This window comes from Megascapheus bottae, chromosome 21 (assembly GCF_031878675.1).
Source record: "Megascapheus bottae isolate mThoBot1 chromosome 21, mThoBot2.hap1, whole genome shotgun sequence".
Taxonomy (NCBI): domain Eukaryota; kingdom Metazoa; phylum Chordata; class Mammalia; order Rodentia; family Geomyidae; genus Megascapheus; species Megascapheus bottae.
Window position 1 is genome coordinate 941,487 of NC_143529.1, and position 22,898 is coordinate 964,384.

The 22,898-nt window shown below is 34.0% G+C and overlaps 1 protein-coding gene across 1 annotated transcript in view; it reads right to left on the reverse strand.

The window, feature by feature from the left end:
* Tfpi (tissue factor pathway inhibitor) overlaps window positions 1-22,898 on the reverse strand; it is a 49,609-nt gene that overhangs the window by 10,494 nt on the left and 16,217 nt on the right. Inside the window, 5 exon segments of the mRNA XM_090354451.1 lie at window positions 6,922-7,017; window positions 7,513-7,689; window positions 10,890-10,925; window positions 13,497-13,694; window positions 19,596-19,718. Of these exon segments, the coding sequence (XP_090210577.1) occupies window positions 6,922-7,017; window positions 7,513-7,689; window positions 10,890-10,925; window positions 13,497-13,694; window positions 19,596-19,716 (628 nt within the window). The 5' untranslated portion in view covers window positions 19,717-19,718.

Sequence of the window (22,898 nt, forward strand, 5' to 3'; positions counted from 1 at the left end):
AGGAAGAAAGGGATTAGAGTGGCAAGCCATGTTCACCTGAGATCACTGCATTTGGATACTCATGATTTTGGCAAAGATGAGGTGTCATATTTTTGCCTCTCCTAGCTCTTCAGCCAGGAAGTAGAAGCCCCAATGAAGGCTCTCCAAGAGTTACCTATTTTGGGGAGCCAGCTTGTGAGAAAATGGGCACAAAGCAGATTCACTGAGCTGACATGTTTAGATTATGGAACATATTTCTTTGTCCCTTGATTCTGTGGGGGTTGTAGATGAAATGGGGGTTTGGGAATTTTCTAGTGGTCATGACTTACTGGGGTATGTAGCTGAATGGTTAGCTCCTTAATTGAGAAAATAATTTCCTCCAAGAAAGTTTTTAGGGGTGCAATATTCTTCTATGTGTAATTACATCTTCAGCAAAGGGCCAAATAGTTGACAATATATTCCACAATCTATAAATTGACAGTCAGTGATAGTGTTTGTTTTTATCAACATAAAATTTCTTTCTGAAGGCCACCAATAAATATGCTGTTTTATTTACCTATGTGTGCATGTATATGTTTTATTTCCTTTCAGTTTCCCCCATTTGTATTTATATGTGCACATATATATATATATATATATATATTTAGAGAGATGAAGAAAGGGAGACAGTGTGTGTGTGTGTGTGTGTGTGTGTGCACACGCGTGTGTGTTTTCTCAGTGTATTGAACCCAGTCAAGAAACAGAATTCATTGTAGTCAAATGGTCTTCAACATATAACCCTGGAGTGCTGGGGCTGAGCAATGTCATCTGGGTCAGCTACATATGTACTCCATTTCTTAGTCAAAGGGAAACTACCAGAGATTGGATTGGCAGTAGTTCCTTATCTACCCAAAAGGACATATTCTTTATAACAAAAAGTTGATGTAGTTCCAAGGCAGATATTAAAAAATTGATATACACAAGCAAGGTATATGAGAATTAGGAAAAAAATTTCACTTATTTTTATGGACAAATACTCAAAAGTCCTAGACCAATATGAATACTTTGAGAAAAACAGTTTAAAAATCTAAAACTAAGTAAAAGCAATAGTTCAAATCTACCAGTAAGATACAGTAAAAGGACCATATTAACTATGCATGCAAATATTAAAGCTTTATTAAGCTATATCAAATGTAATATATAGATCATCTTAATAGAAAGGAGTACTCAACACACATCTTATAATATGTATAAAATACTCTCAAATCCTAAAATCAACATGGATACATGAATGTAGAAGACGTTCAGAAAGACTTGATAAGGGTAAGTCTGAGCAGCATTCTTCCAACCATCACTTGTTTCTTTTGTAACTGTGGATTACAAAATTAATAAATGAACAATGTAAGTCATCTGTTCTATACACAACACTAAGACAACAGTGGAAGATGGTACGAGCTATAAAATGTATGAGACCATCATTTTCTCCTTCAGAATTTGTATGAGATAGCCAATAAGGCAAAGAAAATAACAACAAAAAGCCATATACACGTCAACAACCAGATGTAAGCAATGACTAATATTAGGTATCCAAATGGAATAGAGAATAAACCACTTTTGTTATGCCAATGAAAGGGCATCTTGGATGAGAATAATATGAGGTGGGAGAAACCACATAAAACACATGTGGAACAAGCATTACATTTAGTAATAATGAATTAAAAGACCAATTTTAATGAAAAGGAACAATTTATGATTAAGGCATAAGAATATCTGACAGGAGAAAATCATGGATTTGTGGTCAGGTTGGACAAAATTGGTGAGATACTATCTCAAAACAAGAATTGTGAACAAAAATTGTTATGAGCAGAGCTCAAGTAGTAAAGCACTTGCAACGCAAGGCCTTTGATTTAATCTTTATCACTCAAAATAAGAACTGGTCAAGGTGAAGTGATAAAAGATAGTATAGACATGTTTAATCTGTGTGGATGAAAGTAAATTAGCACAGAAAAACAAATATCCAGTAAAGTTTACTTGGGAAAGAAAATTTTTGATTAATGATAGAATCCACAAAATTTAATGGATATCTAAACCTAGGACAACAATGTGAACAAAGTCAAATATAATTTATTTTATGTACAGTTTTCTGTCCATGAAAATATTACATATAATATACCACATACAGTTGATACAAATCAATGTCTATAACACATACACGTATAATATATATTGTTTATTATATATTACATGTTAATTTATGTTAGTTATCTGACTGGATTATATGTAAGAAATACTTCTAGTATCTCAATTATAACTAAATATTCTGATTATCTTTGTCAGTCTTAACACTTCCACAGCCTGATTTGTCCAAGTCAGTATTGGCTCATATCCAATGAATCAATGAAATGACAGCTCTAATGTCCTGTCATCTACCTATCTATCACTCCTTTTGAAAAAGTAACCATTTTTAGCATCCACTATTGGGTGATTATCATTATTGTCATGATTTGGTTTAGATGTGTTGTTTCAGTAACCTAAAAAAAAGTTCAAGTTCTAAATAAAGCAGATAGGACTAAAAATGGAAAAGATAAATGGAAATTTTGCTTCAAACTCAATAACATTTAATAATATCTGAAAGAAGAAAAGCAATAAAAAAATTCAAGTGAAATAATTGTGAAAGATAGTAGAACTCTAAATGATTGGAAATTGGAGATACTAAAAAGATGAAAATTTATACAAATATTTTGTCTTTCAAGCTTCAAGATACATTTGCATGCTAATATCAACATGTTTTAATAAACATTTGAACTATTTGAGTATATGTAGATATATGTATTTTTAATATGAATTATTTTTTTAAAGATGACACACATGAATTATTATTTAACAATGACTCATAATGTTGATACTGGTTATTTACTAGTATATTCATTTGAGTAGTTATAAATTTTGTAAGTACCTGTAATATTAATTTCTTTTATAAGCAGGCCATTGAAGAGTTATTGTATAGATTAGCATCAAAGGCCTGTTAAGTCAACATTGCTCTGGGGCGGGCGGGGAAGGCATAGAGATCACTAGATACGTTTCAAAAACAAGGTGTCAGATGGTGTACTGAAGACTGCTATACTACACTGACTTTTAGTTTTCACAAAGCCCATCATTCATTTTAGAATGGAATGATAAAACTCAGAGCGGTTATGACTGTATGACTATTAAATTCAAGAGATGGGGAAGTGGTGCTGTGGCTCCAGTGGTTATAGCACTGAATCTCCTGTCTTTGAGATCAATGACCTTTTGTCCAGTCTGTGGCACTGTTAGTTATAAGGAGAGAGCCAAAAGTTACCAGTTGTGCAGATTTCTATTTTCAAGCTATAGAACATGTACTTATTGTAACTAATGAATATCCTCTTAATTAAATTGAACGAACTTACATGATATTGCTAGTTGTGTTCAGATATATTTTAGAAATCATTTCAAAAATCTCTGAGGGATGAGAAAGAAACAGTCTTCAAAGCTGCCCATAATAGCATGTGAATATTGAAATACAGAACAGAGAAGGAACAATACTTCCAATATGCCTAATAAATATTCAAGGATATTGAATCAAGAGAGATCACTGGAAAAATATAAAATCCATTTACAATTATCTAGTATCATAATATAAAACAATTAAGAAACAAATTTGCCAAACTATCTTCTAATAACTAGTAAACATTAAAAATTCTAAAATTCTTTTCTATGTGAAAATATTCCAAATAACAATATAGTATTAATAGGTTTATTAAAGTTTCAAGTTTTAAATGTTTAAGGATTATTACTAATCAAATAATTTAACAAAGGAGTTTTTGCTCATTTGTTATTTTTCCTGTACATTGAATTGGAACTTTAAGGGATCAATATGCTTTCAACAAAACTAATAAGCACAGAGAGCTTTACACATTTGACAAAACACTTGTAAGGAATTTACCTTAATAAAATTCTGTGACAAGTTTTTTAAGAATCAGGAACTAAATGATCTTAGAATATCAATAAAATTGCAAGCATGTTAGATACCTTTCCCCCCAAACTGGGTAATCTAGAGTTCTTTATATATTGCTGCAAAGCCATAGAAGAATTTCTTCATTTTAGATCTTGTAGAGGGACATCTCATTCCTCCTCTCAGAGGTCAAACTGTCTTAACAAGGGAGTCATTATTTCATTGCCAGACTCTACACTTTAAGCCACCCTTCCCATGTCAAACTTCTCAGAATTGTTATTTTTATTTTTTGACACATAGAATTTATTGCACTATCTTTTATGTTTTAGATGAGAAAGGTAATAAGACAAAACAAAAAAGGATGTGCAATGTTACCACAAAAAGGTTCAAATTGACTAAAAGACTGTATTTTAGGCAAATATATATGATAAAAAATAGAGATATATCTTTTAATTCTATATGGAGTTACTGTGAAAAAAATGATCTTTTAAATGTGTATTATTACTGCCCGGTGCCAGTGGCTCACACAAAATTCCTAGCTACTCAGGAGACTAAGACTTAGTTCAAAGCCAGCCTGGACAGGAAAAGTCCATGACACTCTTTTTTTTTTTTTTTTTGCTTGTCCTGGGCTTGAGCTCAGGGCCTGAGCACTGTCCTTTCTCAAGGCTAGGGCTCTACCACTTGAGCCTCAGCACCACTTCCGGCCTTTTTCTATGTATGTGGTACCGAGGAATCGAACCCGGGTCTTCATGCATGCTAGGCAAGCACTTTAACCACTAGGCCAAACTCCCGGCCCCTCCATGACACTCTTATGTCCAATTGACCACCAGAAAACTAGAAGTGGACCTATAGTTCATAGTGGTAGAGCACTAGCCTTGAGCAAAATGAACTCAGAGACAACACCTAACTCAAGTACCAAAGACTGACAAAAAATAAAATAAATTTAAAATCCACTATTACAAATAAAAATTCCTATTAATACTTTCTTTTAAATTCATTTATCAATATTTCTTGCTTTCCTTAATTAATCATTTTTTATCACCATTTGTCATTTTTTCCCAATACATGACTTCAGAGAAGCCTAGAAAATTCAGAAAGTATCTAAAAGTCACTTCCACGTTTTTCCTCAAAATTCTTTATCTTCCCCTTTTCTTTATAGTATTTCCGTGGGGAAAATATGAATTTTTTACTTTATAGAACCTCAGGATAGAGCTATCACCTAAGCTACTAGTTTTAATAATAAATGACAGAATCTTTGCACTTAAGTTAGTATTGAATTACATTAGTAGCTACTCTGGAGGCTGAGATCTGAGGATCAATGATTCAAAGCCAGCCCTGGCAAGAAAGTCCCTGAGACTCTTATTCCAATTAACCACCAAAAACCAGGAAGTGGTGCTGTGGCTCAAGGGGTAACCATGAGCTGAAGAGCTCAGGGAAAGCACCAGGCCCAGAGTCCCTCCCCCACCAAAAAAAGAGCCATTAGAACACTTAAAGCTAATTTTCTACTTGGAAAATTACATTGCACATGTCATTTGTATCATCATACATACAGATAAACTTTTCACATCTTTAACAAAAATAATATTTAGCATGTTTTTGAATATATGATATTTATGTAAGTATAAAATAAAATTGTATTTGAAATGTAGAGATCTGGAGAAAAGAATGAAACTGTATACTTTTATACACAAATAGGATTTAAACACATCTGAATTTAAATTTACTTCTCTAATTATGGCATCTAAAGACATGAAGGCATTTTGAATGAACTGTATGACCCAAATCCACCTGAAAGTTTTCATTCCCTTATAAAATCTTACAGAAATAGATATTTTAGAGTTCACATATTAACCCTTATTTCAGTTGGGTTGAAGGCTATTCAGAAGGGCAAGGAAGAGAAAGAAATGGAGTGTCAGAAGTAGAAAGGACAGAGGGGGAGGTGGAGACTGAACTTAAATCTCCTTTCACAGGTTATTTCAAGTACAGTGCTACCTCTTAAATTTTTCTTACACTCTCTCCTTCTTCTGTAAGCATCTTTCCAATTATCTGTTGACATTAAGGTGCACAAACAAAGCTATAAGCAAGTTTTGTGGGTGGTTGAGTCAGTTTAAGAATAAATTAAAACCAAATGCCAGTAAAATCATACTTGTAATCCTACCTACTCAAAAGGCTGAGGTCTGAGAATTGGAGTTTGAAGCCAACCCAGGCAGACAAATTGGAGTAACTCTCCAATCGGCAAATAAGTGAAAGAGAAGGTATAACTCCATTTATAGAACACCAGCTTTGAACAGAAACCCAGCTGAGAGTGTGTGATCCTATGTTCAAGCCCCAATACTGATATATGTATATGTATATATGTGTGTGTGTTATATACATATTTAAACATATACACATATATATGATATACATATATATGTATATATTATATAGATATATATGTTCTCAGATTTCATTCTAGATAAGTACTACTCAACCCTTGTACTGTTTGAATCCATCTGCATAAATTTTATTTGTGTCCTGATGTTTTGATTAACTTTTGAGCCCAATACTATGTTTTTCATAATGAGAAAATATTTGTTCTTAATGAGATATAGCTTTAATACCTGCTCTCTGGCTGACATGGGAGGACTTTCCCAGTGTCAAGACTATTTAAAAGCAGATTGAAAGGCCTTTGACATGCTACTTTAAGACTGATAATTCCTCGTGCTATTTTGTAAGGTAAATTTGGCAGAGTTAACCATCATGTGAAAGTTTTTCATATGACACATAAGTAAAAGCCCACTTCAAAGCCTACTTTAAAAGAGATTAGGGAAATCATTATCACTTTAATGACATCAAATGTCTTAAAGACTTAAATCTCAGGGTTTTAACACACCTATTACTAAATAACAACAGATATTTTGAAAGGAATAGTTTGAATATATTATCAGCTGTTACTGTTACCTTGCTTATGTTTTTCCAGAAGCAGTAAAAACAAATGGATTTCTTACCCCACAGCTTGGGAACTTTGGTAGTTTGAAGAGACAAGGAGATATTTTTTACAGATTCAAGCTCGGTTTTGTAAACTTTCACTTGGACATCATTGGCTAAAAAATATATATATACATATATATAAGCAATTAACATATATGACCATCATCATACTTTCCTAATTGTACATGCAAAATAATGTACAATAGCTGTGTTAGCAAAAGCAGAATTATTGCAATTTTCATCACATTAATATGTTAAATTAGCAAATAGTAAATTTTTTGTACATATAAAATATTTAATATTATAGGTCTTGGGCACAAAATGTATCTAACAGATAATGGTTAAGTGACCTGTTTCATAATTGTTACTAGCAAATAACATGAATTGATTTTGAGTATTTGTTTCCATCTAGCGATTTACCCTCAAATTCCTATAAAGTATTGGAATGAAACTTATAGTAATAATTTTATTCTTATCTGCTGGGTTTTTTTAGTAAAAAAAAAATTACCTGGGCAAATGAAAACCTGAGTCAATTAGAAATAGCCCTGAAATGACTATTTTAAAAGGATAACTAAAATGGACTACAGTGAGATGAGAAATGAACTTACGTTTATCTTCACAGGTGCTTTTGCATTCTTCCAATGTTTCAAAGTTGTTTCGATTTCCTAGGCATCCACCATACTTGAAACGTTCACATTGCTCTGATTGATTGTTATAAAAATACCTGGTAATATAGCCTCGGCAGATACCCGGATCTTCTTCCAAAAAGCAGAAAAATGGTTTTCCTAGACAAGAGGAAAAATATATCAAAAGGCAATGCCCGTTTTTTATAAAAAATATAGGTATTTAAATCAAATATATAAATAACTGGTTGCACATAAAACAACAGTTTGCAAAGTTTGCAGAATGAACATGAAGACATTTATTATATTAAAGATAAGTAAAATCATAGCTTCATTAAAAGTTATACCATTTTAAAGTATCTATTAGTTCATGTTCATTATCTGGAATGAGGAAGATTGTGATTATACATTTTTCTTGTTTTTTTAATGTTCTTGTCAGGGTGATGTATAGAAGAGTTAGAGTTATATTCATAAGGTAGTGAGTATATTAGTTCTTGAATATTGTTACTCCTTCCCATGCTTTTCTCCCACCTCCCCTCTCTGCACCCCCTCCCGAGCTGTAAAGTTCATTCCCAACAAATTGTCTTGTGAATATCGCTGTTACATTGGTTCACCTTTTGTCTCATCATCTTGTTGTAGTTGCCATTTTAATTTCTAAACTTCTTGTTCATAAATAAATGAATGAAATGAACTGTGAGAATAAACATATTATGTCATTTTATCACTTGCCATTCTTGTTTAGGAAGTCCAAAATTGCTACAGCAAATTTTGGTTTAATCATTTCCCTTTAATGTGCCACAGTGTTAAGGGAAAGGCTCTGAATAGAGCAGGTTGTTGAAGCTTGGGCATCACTGGGGAGAGACGTGCAGTATGTTCCTTCATTAAAACATGAAAGCTTGAAAGCTTAGGAAGGAAGATTGGTGCAGCTGAAAAAGCTGGTGCGGTTATTCTGGGAACTTCCTGAATTCTTACACTGAAATTAATATCTTTACTAGAGATGATCTCCATGACTGTGTTGACACTTTCTTTTTCTCCTCCTGTTTCCAAGCATTGGAATGAACCAACAATGCAGAGGCAGAAAGGAAATACATTTTCCAGGATTAGCCAGGCTTTTGCAAAAGTTTAATATCTATCCTTTGAAAGTGCTCCAGACCAGGCTAAACACAGCTGTCATCAAAGGTGTAATAGTGTGCGCTGCATGGCAAATTCTGTCTGCATGCATACTCCGGGAGGAAGATTGAGCTGATTTATCAAATGTATTGCAGTTATAAGATCATTTGTTCCATTTTTTTTGGACAAAAGTTACTATCTCCCATATTCCTTGAGGCTGTATTACCATAGTAGCCCAAATAAACTGTGGTATCCTTTTATACTTAAGGCAACTTGATCCTCTGTTTCAGAGAAGGAATGTCCACAAGGGATTTACTATAAAAAGAGCCTGGGCTCACTGTTGATCATATCTGCTACATTTTCAGATCTGCAGAAGTAATCCTTCCTGAAAGAGTGATTTTATTAACTAAAACTTTTTATTTTGATATAGTATATAATATATTTTCTACAAGTTATCAAAGTATTATTTGCTTGGTTTTTTTTTTTTTTTTGTCTACTGACTCATGTGTTTTTGTTTGTTTGGAAAACAATACTGAGATTGAATTTAGGAAGTCCTTGGCTGGCTGGCTGGCAATCTACCACCTTAGCCATGACTCCAGTAAAGTTTTGGGGTTTGTTCCCTGGTTATTTTGATCATGGAGTCTTACAGACACCAGTAAGCCAGCCTGGGCTGGCTTAAGTAGCCAGGTGCCCTGCATGACTCTTACATTTTAAAGTGAATGTTATTTCCCCATGTTGCCTCCTTTTTCAAATATATTTACTACAACTGACATAATTGTATGTATTTATTATGTGCAACTAATGCCTTAGAATACCTTACCTATATATTGTGGAATAGTTAAATCTAGCGAATAATGTAGCCATCCCTTGGTTTACTTTAGTGTTGAGAACACTTCCTATCCACTCCAACAGCACACCTCAAGGATACAATACAGTCACTAATTGCAGTCACCTTGATATAAGCTAAACTATTTGAATATTTCCTCCTATCCAATTATAAATTGGGTAATAATTGATTGGGGACCAATAAAGCTCCAGAATCCTGACTCCAATCAACTCAGTTTCAGACAACCACCATTCTACAATCTAGTTTCGGTTCACTCTGGTCAGATTTCCTATATAAATGAGAATGTGCTGTGTCTATCTAATTTCACTCAATGTAATGTTCAAGTATACCCATATGTGACTAATTACAGGAATTCTTTTATATGGTTGCATATTATTCCATTATGTACAATGTGCCATGTTTTCTTTATCCATATGCCTTTGGGTTCATTCTATGTCTTGGCTATTCTAGAATAATTCTGCAGTAAATATCAGCATTTTTTTTGGTCCATCGTGTGGCTTGAACTGTGGGCCTGGATGCTGTCCCTGAGCTTTTCAGCTCAACGCTATTGCCCTACACCTTGAGCCACAGCGCCACTTCTTATTTTCTGGTGGTTAAATAGAGATAAGAATCTCATGGGCTTTACTCCCCTGGCTGGATTTGAAATGCAATCCCCAGATCTCAGCCTCCTGAGTAGCTAGGATTACAGGCGTGAACCACCACTAACCACAACTAACACTGGCCATTAAAAAAGACAAATTGATTCTGGGGGTGGGCACTCACACTGGCTACATATTGAGTTTAAGGCTAGCTTGAACTATATAGCACAATCCTTTCTTATAAATCAAAATAAATACTAAACCAACACCAAAGGAAATCTTTATTATTATGATGAGACCATTTTTCTTGTTCTAATATATTCACCACAGAGTTATTGCTTCCATTCAAAAAATAATTTGTCCTGAAATTTAAAAAAAAAGTGTGCATACTCACACTAAATAATATTGCCAGAATCAACTGCTGTTAACTATGTTCATGAGCTTTTGCACACAAAAGTTTCAGTAACTCAGAAATGTACATCTGTTTAGAGACATATTAGATGAATTTTCCGAAGCCACACAGATCTGACATTCATGAGGTATTAGAAATCAGAGAAGAAGTAAATGATTTAGCAACATCTAAATCATTATCTGCAAATCATTTAGTAAAATAGCCAGTGTGACCCTAGATTATGAGTGAACTAAACCAAAATTTTGTGCTGCACTAGTCTGATGGCAGAGCTGGTATTTAAGCCCACCATACAACATGGCAGACCCAGCATTTCTCATTCTTTTTTTGTAACAACTGAAATGAATGCAATCTGATTTATGAATTTTTAACAAATAACAGAGAAATGCTACTCACCCATACGTAAGTAAACACTCACCTTCCTGCAAATTCTTTGCAGTGTTCTTTGCATAATCTGCAAATAAGAAAAAACCTTTTTTGTCAGAATTCATAGTATAATATAACCTTGGAATAACAAACTATATAAGACAGTGGATTCATCATCAATAAATCATTCTTTTTTTTTTGCCTATTCAGGTGCAGAACCTGGGGCCAGGGTGTTGTTCCTGAGCCTCTTTTTGCTAAGGCTAGCACTCTACCACTTCCAGCCATATGCCACTCCTAGAGCTTTCAAGTAATTTATTGAAGATAAACGTCTCATGGGGACTTATCTGCCCAGGCTAGCTTCTAACTGTGATCCTCAGATCTCAGCTTCCTGAGTAGCTAGGATAACAGACATGAGCCAATGGTACCATACTCAATAAATTATTCTTATATGACACCTTATAAATCATATTCCTTTTTATTTACCTTAATATTTTTGAATTATTTGATAATTATGCTACATTATATATTTAATTTGTATGTCTACAGGAGTTTGCGGGGACTAAACTTGGAGTCTTTTGCATGTTTAACAAATGATCTTCCACTTATGTTTTAGCAAGAAAGCTAATTATAATGAAAAAAGATATATATGAGAAGACAGAATAAGCTGCACAGTGTTATATGATGCTTGACATATGTGCATATTGTATGATGTTTACATCAAGGGAAACATACCTATTGTTCAAAATGTATTATTCCTGTTGGTAAAACCTACAAAATACTTTTTTTAGCTTTTAAAATTTGTGGCGTATTTTGGTTGCCTATACTCGCCCCACTGTGCAGTCAGAACTGGAGAACCTCTTGTTCTCTGTGATTACAATTTAGTACCACCGATTGGCCTTTACTCTCCCATCCTTCTTCTCTATATCCAGGGCCTCCAGTAATGGCTTTTTAAGCTCCCATTTGAGGAATGAGATCAGATCAGGCAGTTCTCTTTCTGTGCTTAGTTTAATTTCATTTCACTTGATGATCTTCTTTTCACAAGTGACAAAATTACAGCTGTGTGTGTGTGTATGGTGAACTGATACTCTTCATTTTGAGCCACTTGTCTTATTGTCTTATATGTTTACTGATCTTTTTATAGTGTCTAATCTACCTTTATGATGAATTTTCAATTTTATATATTATGTTTCCAGAGTTAGAATTAATATTTAGAGCTCATATTTTTATTTCCTTTCTCTTTTATGTATCCATTTTCTTTAATTTTTTAGTATTTTGATAACTTTTTAAAGCTCTTGTATGCTGTTACCATTATTTACTATTTTGGTTGAGTACTAGTTATGAATCATAATTGTTGTCTTATTTAAGTGGTTAGCATCAGAGAAGAGGAGAGCTTGTGGACATTTTTTTCATATCATATTTGTAAATGATGTACTCAATTTTTAGCCTTGAATCAAAGTTGAAGTTTATTTTGCCAAGTAGTTAATTTTCTTAGGGATCAGCTAGATCATTTAAGATTGGTCTCTAAGCTGTTGTTTTTGTGTTGTTTTGTGCTATGACTAATTTAGCACTATTATGAAATTAAATGCTAAATATCTCTTAGTCATGTGGAACTTCTGGGAATTGCTCCACTTAGAAATCCCTAATAATTTAATTTTGCTAAACTTTTGAGATAGTAATATCTTCCTTGCATATTTGCCAGTATTTGTTATTGGCAATACTGATTGAAATGAGACAGAATGTTAGTATTGTTTTGATTTTTATTTCATCTGTGGTCAGGGATGCTGAGCATTTGTTCATCTGTTGGACACTTGAACTTTTGAGAAATGACTGTTTCATTACTTTCCCATTTCTTGACTGAGTCTTTGGAGCTTTAGTCTTTTAAATTCCTCATATACTCTCACTAGACCTTTCTGAGACATACATCTGGCAAAGATCTCTTACTCTTTAGAATTCCTTTTTAGTTTGGTGACAATGTCCTTACTGTGAAGCAGCTTTTAGCCTAATACAATCTAATTCATACTCTCTCCTATTTGCTGAGCCCCTGGAATTATATTAGTAAATTCTTGCCTATTTCAATAAATTCTAGTGACTTCCCCTACCCTGCAGTAGTTCCAAGGTTTAAAGTCTTCGTTTAATGTCTTTGATCCATTTTGAACTAGAATTAGTACAAGATGCAAGACACAAGACATGATATTGTGATGCTGATAAAGCTAAAACCAAGTCAATGTGATCAACAATGCCTAATGTGCCAGCTCACAGCTACCCAGGGAGGCCAAATTATACTTTCTTTATTGCAATTACAAAACTTCTGAGAATCTGATTTCTCCCTTTCTTTATTACAGAGAAGACAGCAGGACAATAAATAAATCTTAATTTTAAAATAATAAATATTTAACATTAATATTTGTGTTGAATAGTACATTCTTAATTAAATTATAAGGATTTAATATTTAACATTAATATATTCATAATCAGAATTGATTTTGCATAAATATTGCTTTTATAATACAATAGTTGAAGCTGAAATTAGAAAATATGAATAAAAAAGATTTCTTTGGAATTTCAAAGTATTATTACATTCCTTTTTTCACAATTATCAAATCATATTTTCTACAAATGGACCAAATAGCACATGAATCACAGTTTTCAGAAAACCTACCTGCTATACAATTTTCTTTGCACTCTTCCAGACTATCAAATCGATTCTGATTTCCTTCACATCCCCCATATATAAATTCCTCACACTGCTGAGTGAAAATATTGAAGAAAAATTTCCTCATTAAGGCTTTACAGGGCCCGTCATCTACCTTTAATGCACAGAAGGAATTTAGCAGCTTGAGTGGTGGCAAGGCGGTACCTACAGGGAGATGCAGAAAGTGAGATGCAGTCCTTGGTGATCTCTATAATGATATTCTTCTCCATTTTCAACATATTTGATATGTCCTTGTTTTAAGAAAAAGTACAACCCAGTAAAACAGACTCACAGGAAATCATGGAAGTTACTTTTTCTTCCAACAAAAGATGAAGTCAATAAATTTACCAAATGGGATACAGGTTATCCATTAAAGTGCAATACTATTCAATTATCAAGGAAAACTACTAAAATACTTTTCCTAGATTTTTTTTTTGGTTGTGGGACTTGGACTCTTGGGTGTTGTCCTTGAGCTCTTCAGCTCAAGGCTACTACCCTATCCCTTGAGCCACAGTGTCACTTCCATTTTTCTAGTGGTTAATTGGAGATAAGAGTCTCAAGGTGTTTAGTGTCTAGGCTGGCTTTGAACCTCAGTCCTTAGATCTCAGCCTCCTGAGTAGCTAGGATTACAGGTATGAGCCACTGTACCTGGCTTCCTTTTCCTAGATTCTGTTAATAATTGTTACCTAAATGTCTATTAGGCAATTGGGATAGAATTGAATAATAGCTTAATAATAGTTTGGTTCACACACATGTATACACAAATTTGAGGTCTATTACATGATGCATCATTTGACTTACCAGAAATTGTATTTAATTTTGTAAAAATACTTTATTTCAAAAAGAAGAAGGAAATTTATTGGACTTTGAATTAGGAAATGTATAACTAATTCACTGACTTATTTTCACCACAGAACAATTTCCTGGGAAGAATTATTCTAATCATGGAAACACAAGTTATTTACTTAACATATTTAAGTTATTAATACATTTAAATTTTGAAAATGTTAGGAGAGTTCAAGTATGATGGCTACTCATCACAAAACATACACTGTGAATACATCAATGTAAACTTTGGGTTTTGTTTTCAGGATAAATAGCATGTGCAAAATAATGCTCTTAAACATATGTATAATCTTGATGAGAGTATTTAAAAAACATGGTAAAAGAAAATTATGACAGGTAAATCCAAGAAATGAAGACCAAAGAATGACTGATATATGTTATTTCTGATCACTCTGTATTTACCATGTCTGGTAATTTGTTACCCATCCCTTAAAGCATGTTTCCTCTAGAGGACAGTGGTACTCTTATACTAAAGCCCAATTAATATAAACAGCTTAAAACATCACTTTAATGCACTATAAAATAATTTATGAAGAAATATGAATTATGTTACTTTAATATTTTTATGTAAAATATTTTAAAATAAATCAGAATTCATGGATGTATGATCAGCAGGAATGAAACCTTTAAAATATCCTATGATTTTAAAACTAGATTATTATTTTTTTTGCCAGTGCTGGGATTGAGTTCAGGGACTGAGAACTAGCCTAGAACTTTCTCAAGGCTAGAGGTCTACCACTTGCGCCTCAGCACCACTTCTGGATTTTTTTCTATGTATGTGGTACCGAGGAATCAAATCCGGGTCTTCTTGTATGCTAGGCAAGAACTCTACCACTAGGCCAAACTCCCAGCCCCAAAACTAGATATGTTTCATATATGTCATAAAAATTGGATTAAATAGCATTTTTTTATTTTTTACCATTTTAATTATCTTATTAAGTATGAATCAATAAACATATTTCAGTACTAACAATTAACAAATAATTGAAAACTTTTATAGAGTTATAAAATAATCATTAGCATTATAATCTCAGAAGGATTAAAATATAGCTTCTGTAAATACATTGACATTTTGATGCTGTAATTGCTTTTGAACATATGAATTTTATTTCAGCTAAAAAGACAAATTTTAAGTTTTAAGAATTCAAGTTTAATTTACACCATACCATATCAGTGCTTTGGTCTGTTTAATATTAATGTTTAATATTAATATTTTTACCATAGTACATCTATAATAGCTACTTGGGAGTTCAACATGGGTTTGATCTTGTTTGAGGGCAGCCTGGAACCAAAAAACAAAAAATAGGGGGACTCCTCCATGTTTCTCACCAAGTCAGATAAGGTGGAACATATTTATAATCCCACTTACATTCATAGAAGGCATAGACAGAAGGAGTGTGGCGTGAGGCTGTCCTTATGCTAAAAACACAAGACTGCTTTTCAGACTCCCAATGTGATGAGATAGAATTCACCTATGATAAGAATTATTAATGTATGGGGAAGGCTTCAGCACCAAAAAAACAGTTGTCATGAACTGGTAAGTTGGGAAGCTATAAGATTCATAGGCTTCATCTCGGAAACCTTGGGCTCTCCTAGCAGAGATTTACAACAGAACAAAACCTAGATACATGAGGCCATATAGGATGAAGCTAAATGAAAGGACCTCCAGGATATAGAAACAAAAGCCATATAACCAGTGATTATTGTCCTTAATGTACTATGTTATCTCTCATCTCTTTTGCTGTCCCTTGGTTATCTCATGTTGTTACAGTATTTTCCCTAGTTAACTGATATATTCAATCTATGCGTATTGGGTTATTTGAAGTCGGATAGGGAAAGGAGGAAAACAAGATGAGGGGTGGGGGTAGGAGGAGGGAAATGGGGACCAAGACATGAGAAAGAGTATCAATGTATGTGAAGTAATGCACCTTCTATCTGGTGAATATAATGTAACCCTTCTATTAATTACAATTAAAATATATGAAAAAATAAAAAATTCATAGACATATTAGTTGAAGCTGAATTATATACATCTATATATTTGCATATTTTCAACTTTCCCTTGGGTATATTTAGCTGAGGAAAGATGACATTCATGCTTGTGTTACAGCTTTTCATTCTTTTCTTTGTTATTTTTACCAATAGTATAGCTTTACTGAATTCCATCAATATAATATAATATACATGTAATTGATTTTGTCAGTATGTGCTAATTTGTAGTAATATGGACATGTTTAAATGTCATTTCTTTTTTTCTAATTTTTCTAGGCAATAAACACATAAAATAATTGAGTTGGTTTATAAATAGGTAGGTAGGTTTTGAAAACATCTCAAGTGTTTTTGGTGCAAATTAAGCTGTTATCTTAAATATCATCATAAATGCTTTAAGATTTCCTTATAAGTTTTTAATTTTCTTAAATTACATGCAGAAATATTTGAAAGCTTCTCCCAAATGGCATGTTTGCAACCAATTGTAAATGCTCACATTCTTTATATTAAAATTGTAGGAGGGGGTGGGCATTTGGCCTAGTGGTTAAGAGTCCTTGCCTAGCATACACAAATACCTGGGTTTGATTCCATAGTACCACAAACATAGAAAAAAAGCAAAAAGTGGTTCTGTGGCTCAAGTGGTAGAGCACTAGCCTTGAGAAAGTACAAGGACAGTGCTCATGCCCTTAGTTCAAGCCCCATGATAGGCAAAAATAAATAAATAAATAAAATTTTGGAATGCCATAACTAATACCTTGAGCTGTGAGAACACAGAGTTTTGCTGAAAGTACCTAAATGGTATATCTCACTCTGAGGCAGAGACTATAAGAATTTTACACCATGAGTTTCTAAGATCTGGAAAATGGTAACTGTTTGATATATTCACAAAGGTCTGATCTCAGAATTAGGCTGCAGTATTTGCTCAAATAATTTCAAGAAATGTTCCAGTGATTCCAAAGTTGTGACATTTAGATGTTTCCAGCTATAAGCCATTAGCTCAGTGATTCCTGTTACCTTTACAGGACATCATAATAAATAATTTTATATAATATAATTTCAGAGGAAAAAAAGTTCATCAGAGAAGAATAAATTAGGACTTCATTTTAATAAAGAGGGAACTCCTTCAAAAATTGATCTTAATTAGTAAATTAATATCATTAGAGATAGTAAATATTTATCATTTCAATTGGATGCCTTTTTTGGCAAGATCTACATCCATAGATCATAAACTATTCCTGGATTATACAGATTTTAAACAAAGCCACAATTTATTAACCAATGATTTATAAAAGTGTCTTTGCCAGTGATGATTCCTCTATAGTTTTAATTTTGATTTAGTTTTAATAGTCAAACTGTTCAGCTTCCATTTTCTCAGTTGGGCAAGTATAGCCTGTCATTTAACAATTTTGCCACGAGGGGGTGAGAACACACAAGAAAGCAAAAGTAGTTTGTGTAGTTCCAGCATAATAGTAATAATAGATAATTTTATTCAGTAATTATTGTATTTAAGACTGTTTGTAATTATATTGTATAATGATCACAGTGTCTTTGTGATAAAAGTCTCATCTCAACAATTTGTACAGATATTAACTTTCAAATTTGCACACTTAGATAGACTTGATAGCTGTTACCTAAATGATTAAAGAACAAGTTTACTATAAATTGTATAAGAGAGTTTGTCAAAGCCCATGGAATTAAAGACTTTTAAAATGTCATTTTGGTCAAGGCATATAGATTTAATTTATATAATTTTCACTCAAGATATTTTTTGAAAATTAATTCAGAATGCTAAATATAGTTGAAATGATGAAAAGCAAGGAAATTTCATGTCAACATTATTTTGTGTGTGTGGGTCATGGGGCTTGAACTCGACCTGTGTCTTGTCCCTGAGCTCTTCAGCTCAAGGCTACCGCCTTACCCCTGAGCCAAGCCCCACTTCCCTTTTTCTAGAGGTTAATTGGAGATATGAGTCTTCAGGTCTTTTTGTGCCAGGTGGCTTAGTAGCCACCATGCCCGGCTTCATGTCAACATTTTTTTAATTAAAAAAAAGTGATGTAAATAAAAGTGTCTATAAAATTACTAAGAAAATTAAAAAAATATTTTAAGTCATTCACATTTTAAGTCATTTCTCCCTCTCTTGCCTCCTTCCCTTTCCCCCCTCCTTCTCCTCTTTCCGTTCCCCTCCCTCCTCTCCTCTCCTTTCTTCCTTCCTTCCTTCCTTCCTTCCTTCCTTCCTTCCTTCCTTCCTTCCTTCCTTCCTTCCTTCCCTCCCTCCCTCCCTTCCTCCCTCCCTCCCTCCCTCCCTCCCTCCCTGCTCCCCTCACTCCCTGCTCCCCTCATTGTTACAAAAATCCTGTTTCATCCAGGCTTATACACCTTGACACCCTTCCACATTATGGAAGGCAAAGCACTGATTTAGAATCAGACATGAATGAATAGGTAAACTTGTTTATGTCTGATTCTAAATCTCATAAAACTGATATACCTTTCTATAAATGCTCCCTGCTAATTTTCTCTCAAACCACCTAAGGTTTTTAAAGCATTGCTGTTGCAATGTTCAAGAAGTAATGTACCTAATACCTGACAAATGTAACTGTAACCCCTCTATAGGTTACCCCAACAATAAAATACAATAAAAAATAAGAAAGTAGGGGATTAGGAGCATGGCCTAGTGATAAAGTGCTTGCCTAGCATGCACAAAGTCCTGGGTTTGATTCCTCCATTACACACACACACAGAAAAGGCTGGAAATGGTGCTGTGGCTCAAGTGTTAGAGCCCTAGCATTGAGAAAGCAGAAGGATAGTGCCCAGGCCCTGAGTTCAAGCCCCAGGACTGGCAAAAAAAATAATATAAAATAACATAAAATAAAAATAGGTAAGGCTGTGCATGGAAATCAGTCCAGAGATCTTCAAGGACACATGCGTACTGAACTTCTAGATGAATGTGGTGGTAGTGTATACCTGTAACCTCCATCATTCTAGGGTGGAGGTAGGAGAATCGCAATCAGCCTGGGACCAAGTTTAATGGAGACCTGAAGAAATTCTTTTTTTATATCTTGATTATGGATGGAGACTAAGCATGAATATATTTCTATAAGACATTTCAAAAGGGGAAAATATGCTATTTTAATAAAAAAAATAATTTTCTGACACAATTAAAATAAATAACTGTTTTTATATTAAAATTGACAGCCCTATCTCCCTAAAAATGCAACAGCTTCTGACTCCTACCTGTGGCATTAGTATATTCTTCATCCTCCTCAGGATTTGCATTCAGAGTTCCAGGTGCAAGGCTGAGTATTAGACATACAGAAGCCCAAAAAATGTGTTCTTTCTTCATTTTGTAAGTCATTTCTGAAATGTAGAACCAAAACACCTCCAATAAGCAATGTTACTGTGAACCTATTTCTAAACTTGGTAGAACTCACAAATACTTCCCAAAATTAATTCCTAAGACATTTTAATCTTTTTTTTTTTGCCAGTCCTGGGCTTGGGCTCAGGGCCTGAGCACTGTCCTTGGACTTTCTCAAGGCTAGAGCTCTACCACTTGAGCCTCAGCACCACTTCCGGCTTTTTTCTATGTATGTGGTACCGAGGAATCGAACCCGGGTCTTCATGCATGCTAGGCAAGCACTTTAACCACTAGGCCAAACTCCCAGCCCGACATTTTAATCTTAACCCCACATACATCTCTCTCTACATCATGTACCATTTCTGATTATAACATGTATAAGCATTCAAAATAATGGGCAAGCAAACCTTTAGTGCATGCATTTTTAACGATATTCAAATGCAGGTTTTAACGTTGAGAATACAAACTAACAGTTCTTATTGAAATATGGGGGTAAATACAGACCCAGATGCACAAGTGTGTACTGAGATCTAATTTCCTGTGCAATTGTACTCACATATCATCATTCTCATCCAGTCAGAACTAATACTTTAAATTTTTTATTGCGCTTTTATTGCATTCTAAAAAAATTTAATTTCAGATTTCCTTTGTTCTTCACTTTGATCGCTCTTCCAATAGGGAAACAGATTTGCAGAAATTCCAACTTAGATTTTCCTTTGATCATGTTTTACAATTTCCTAACCAGGTTTTCAATGAGATTGGAGACTGAAGAACCAGCAGACAAAAGAAATGTCAGTCACTCCAGGCATTCCCTTCCCCAGGTCATTCTGCCACAGCCTCCAGAGTGACTGTGAGTGATGACCCACCATTTTTCCCTCTCCAAGGGAAACAGATTTCAGGAGGAGATAGAGCTGTTTCCTGTTTCAAAATGGTTTAAAGGGCCATTGCTAAAGGGCAAGGGGTGGAAAAGAAAAAAAAACAATGAATTATTTACAAAAAGATGATCTCTCCTTCCAAAGGTGAGAGGAAAGGACTAATGCTTAGACAGCTTCTGCCCAGCCATTAGTTGTCAGGAGGAAGGAAGAAAGCAAAGGTCATTCAACAAAATACAGCTGCAAAACATTGCAGACACCCTTCCCTAGATACAATGCACACAAATTAAGATGAATTGGGATTGAAAATGCAGGGCAGACTAATAAATTCCACTTTACTTTAAATTTTATGAAAACGACTAGGGAGATACATGTTTTCTCAGGACACATTGAGAGTGGTTACATGATTTTGAAGACTTTCTATAAAACTTCTAAGTTTTATCTTATTTGCCTTTTGCTTCCATTGGATTCTGTAATAACACATTGTATGCCACACATGGTATGTCACATGTAGCTAGGTACAGGTTATGCCACCCAAAAGTGGATTGCAATTAAGTCATACAAATCTTTTTTGGGGGGTGTTTGAATCTAAATTTATCTCAGACAAATTTAATACAAACAGGTATTAACCAGTTTCTGGACTGGAAGGTCAGATTTTTGTTGATCTCAAAAGCAAGTGTCCTGGAAACTGAACACTTGTACAGTTGCTGCACAGATTACACCTCTCTCTCTCCCTCTCTCTCCCTCTGTCTCTGTCTCTCCCTCTCTCTCCCTCTGTCTCTGTCTCTCCCTCTGTCTCTGTCTGTCTCTGTCTCTGCCCCTCTCTTTCTCTCTCTCTCTCTCTCTCTCTCTCTCTCTCTCTCTCTCTCTCTCTCTCTCTCTCTCCTCACTTTCATTACCCCTCTCTAATCTCTCCTCTCTCCTACTGTCCCTCTCTTCTGTCTCCTCTCTCTCCCCCTTTTCAAGAAGGATTTCAGTCAGGGTTTATGGATGTTTATTTTATCCTATATATTATAATCTGATACTATTTTAATTATTATACTTCTCAAACTGTCTCTTCTGTTGGCCAATTTCAGGGGAGCTCTTGCTCCTTTTTGACATAGCTCTATTGATACTGATTATCAATGTTTTGAATGTCTCTTTATTCACTGTTGCTAAAATACTTTGCGCTTATATTGACTATTTTCTACCTCAATCTTAAAATTATCTATATCTCCAATGAGTCCTGATTTCCTCTATTACTTATTGGTTTAAAAATCAAGATCTTGTATATACTAGTTGTACTGATCACGGCTTTGCTATCATTTCTCTGAGGCCTTCTCTTTAATAGATTAAAGAAATATATGACTATAATGTACTGTTTATAATGGTACATTATCTTTTATATGAATATCTTTCTATGATTGGATTATTTCATGCAGAAAAAACATCCTCATGTTTCATGCTTGTATAATAGGATTTCTTTTATCAGGCTTTATAATTTTCTATTACAGGAATGTAGCACAATTCTTTATCAATTCATATAATGATACTTGGGTTATTTTTATATCTTGAACTGTTGGGAATAATGATGCTATGAAAATGGGAATGCAGAGATCCTTTCAAGGATTTGATTTCAATTGTTTATGGTATATACACAGAAAAGGGAATCTCCATTTTGTTTTACATAGCTGCTCATCCTATTATATTCCTTCCAACAATTGTCAGCGACATAATGATGTCACATCACTGCTTTTTTGGATAGTAGCAGCCTAACAAGTGTGAGGTACTATCGTTTCATTCTTTGAATTTTATTTTTTGAAATAATATCTTTGAGCATGTTTTTACATCTTCGCCATCTATCTCAAATTTCTTTTCAGAGAAATGGGTTCGATTTTGCCCCTTTTAATTGTCTTCAGTTTCGAGCGCTTGAGTGGAAGATTGTTCCCTCTCATTCAAATACTTTGTTCTTGCTCATTCACTATATAACCATGAAGTTTATGGGATCTGTTGTGCAACCTTGTCATGATGTGCTGCCTCAAGCAAAGCAATGTGGCCAAGTGTTCATGAATGAGACTCCAAACATCTTTGCTTAGGATAATGTCAACAGAGTTTGAGTGGCTACCAAAACGGTTAGTCTTTGATCACTAGGGTTAGTATCAGTGAACCTAGAAGGAAATCATCTTACTGTACTGCAGAAATGAGAACATGACTAGATATTATCTCCATGCCTGTCATCAAACCAATGAAAGATTATCTATATAATATATATAATATAAAATGTATAATGAAGGACTACAGAGAATGTCTATTACACATTCTTGAAGACAT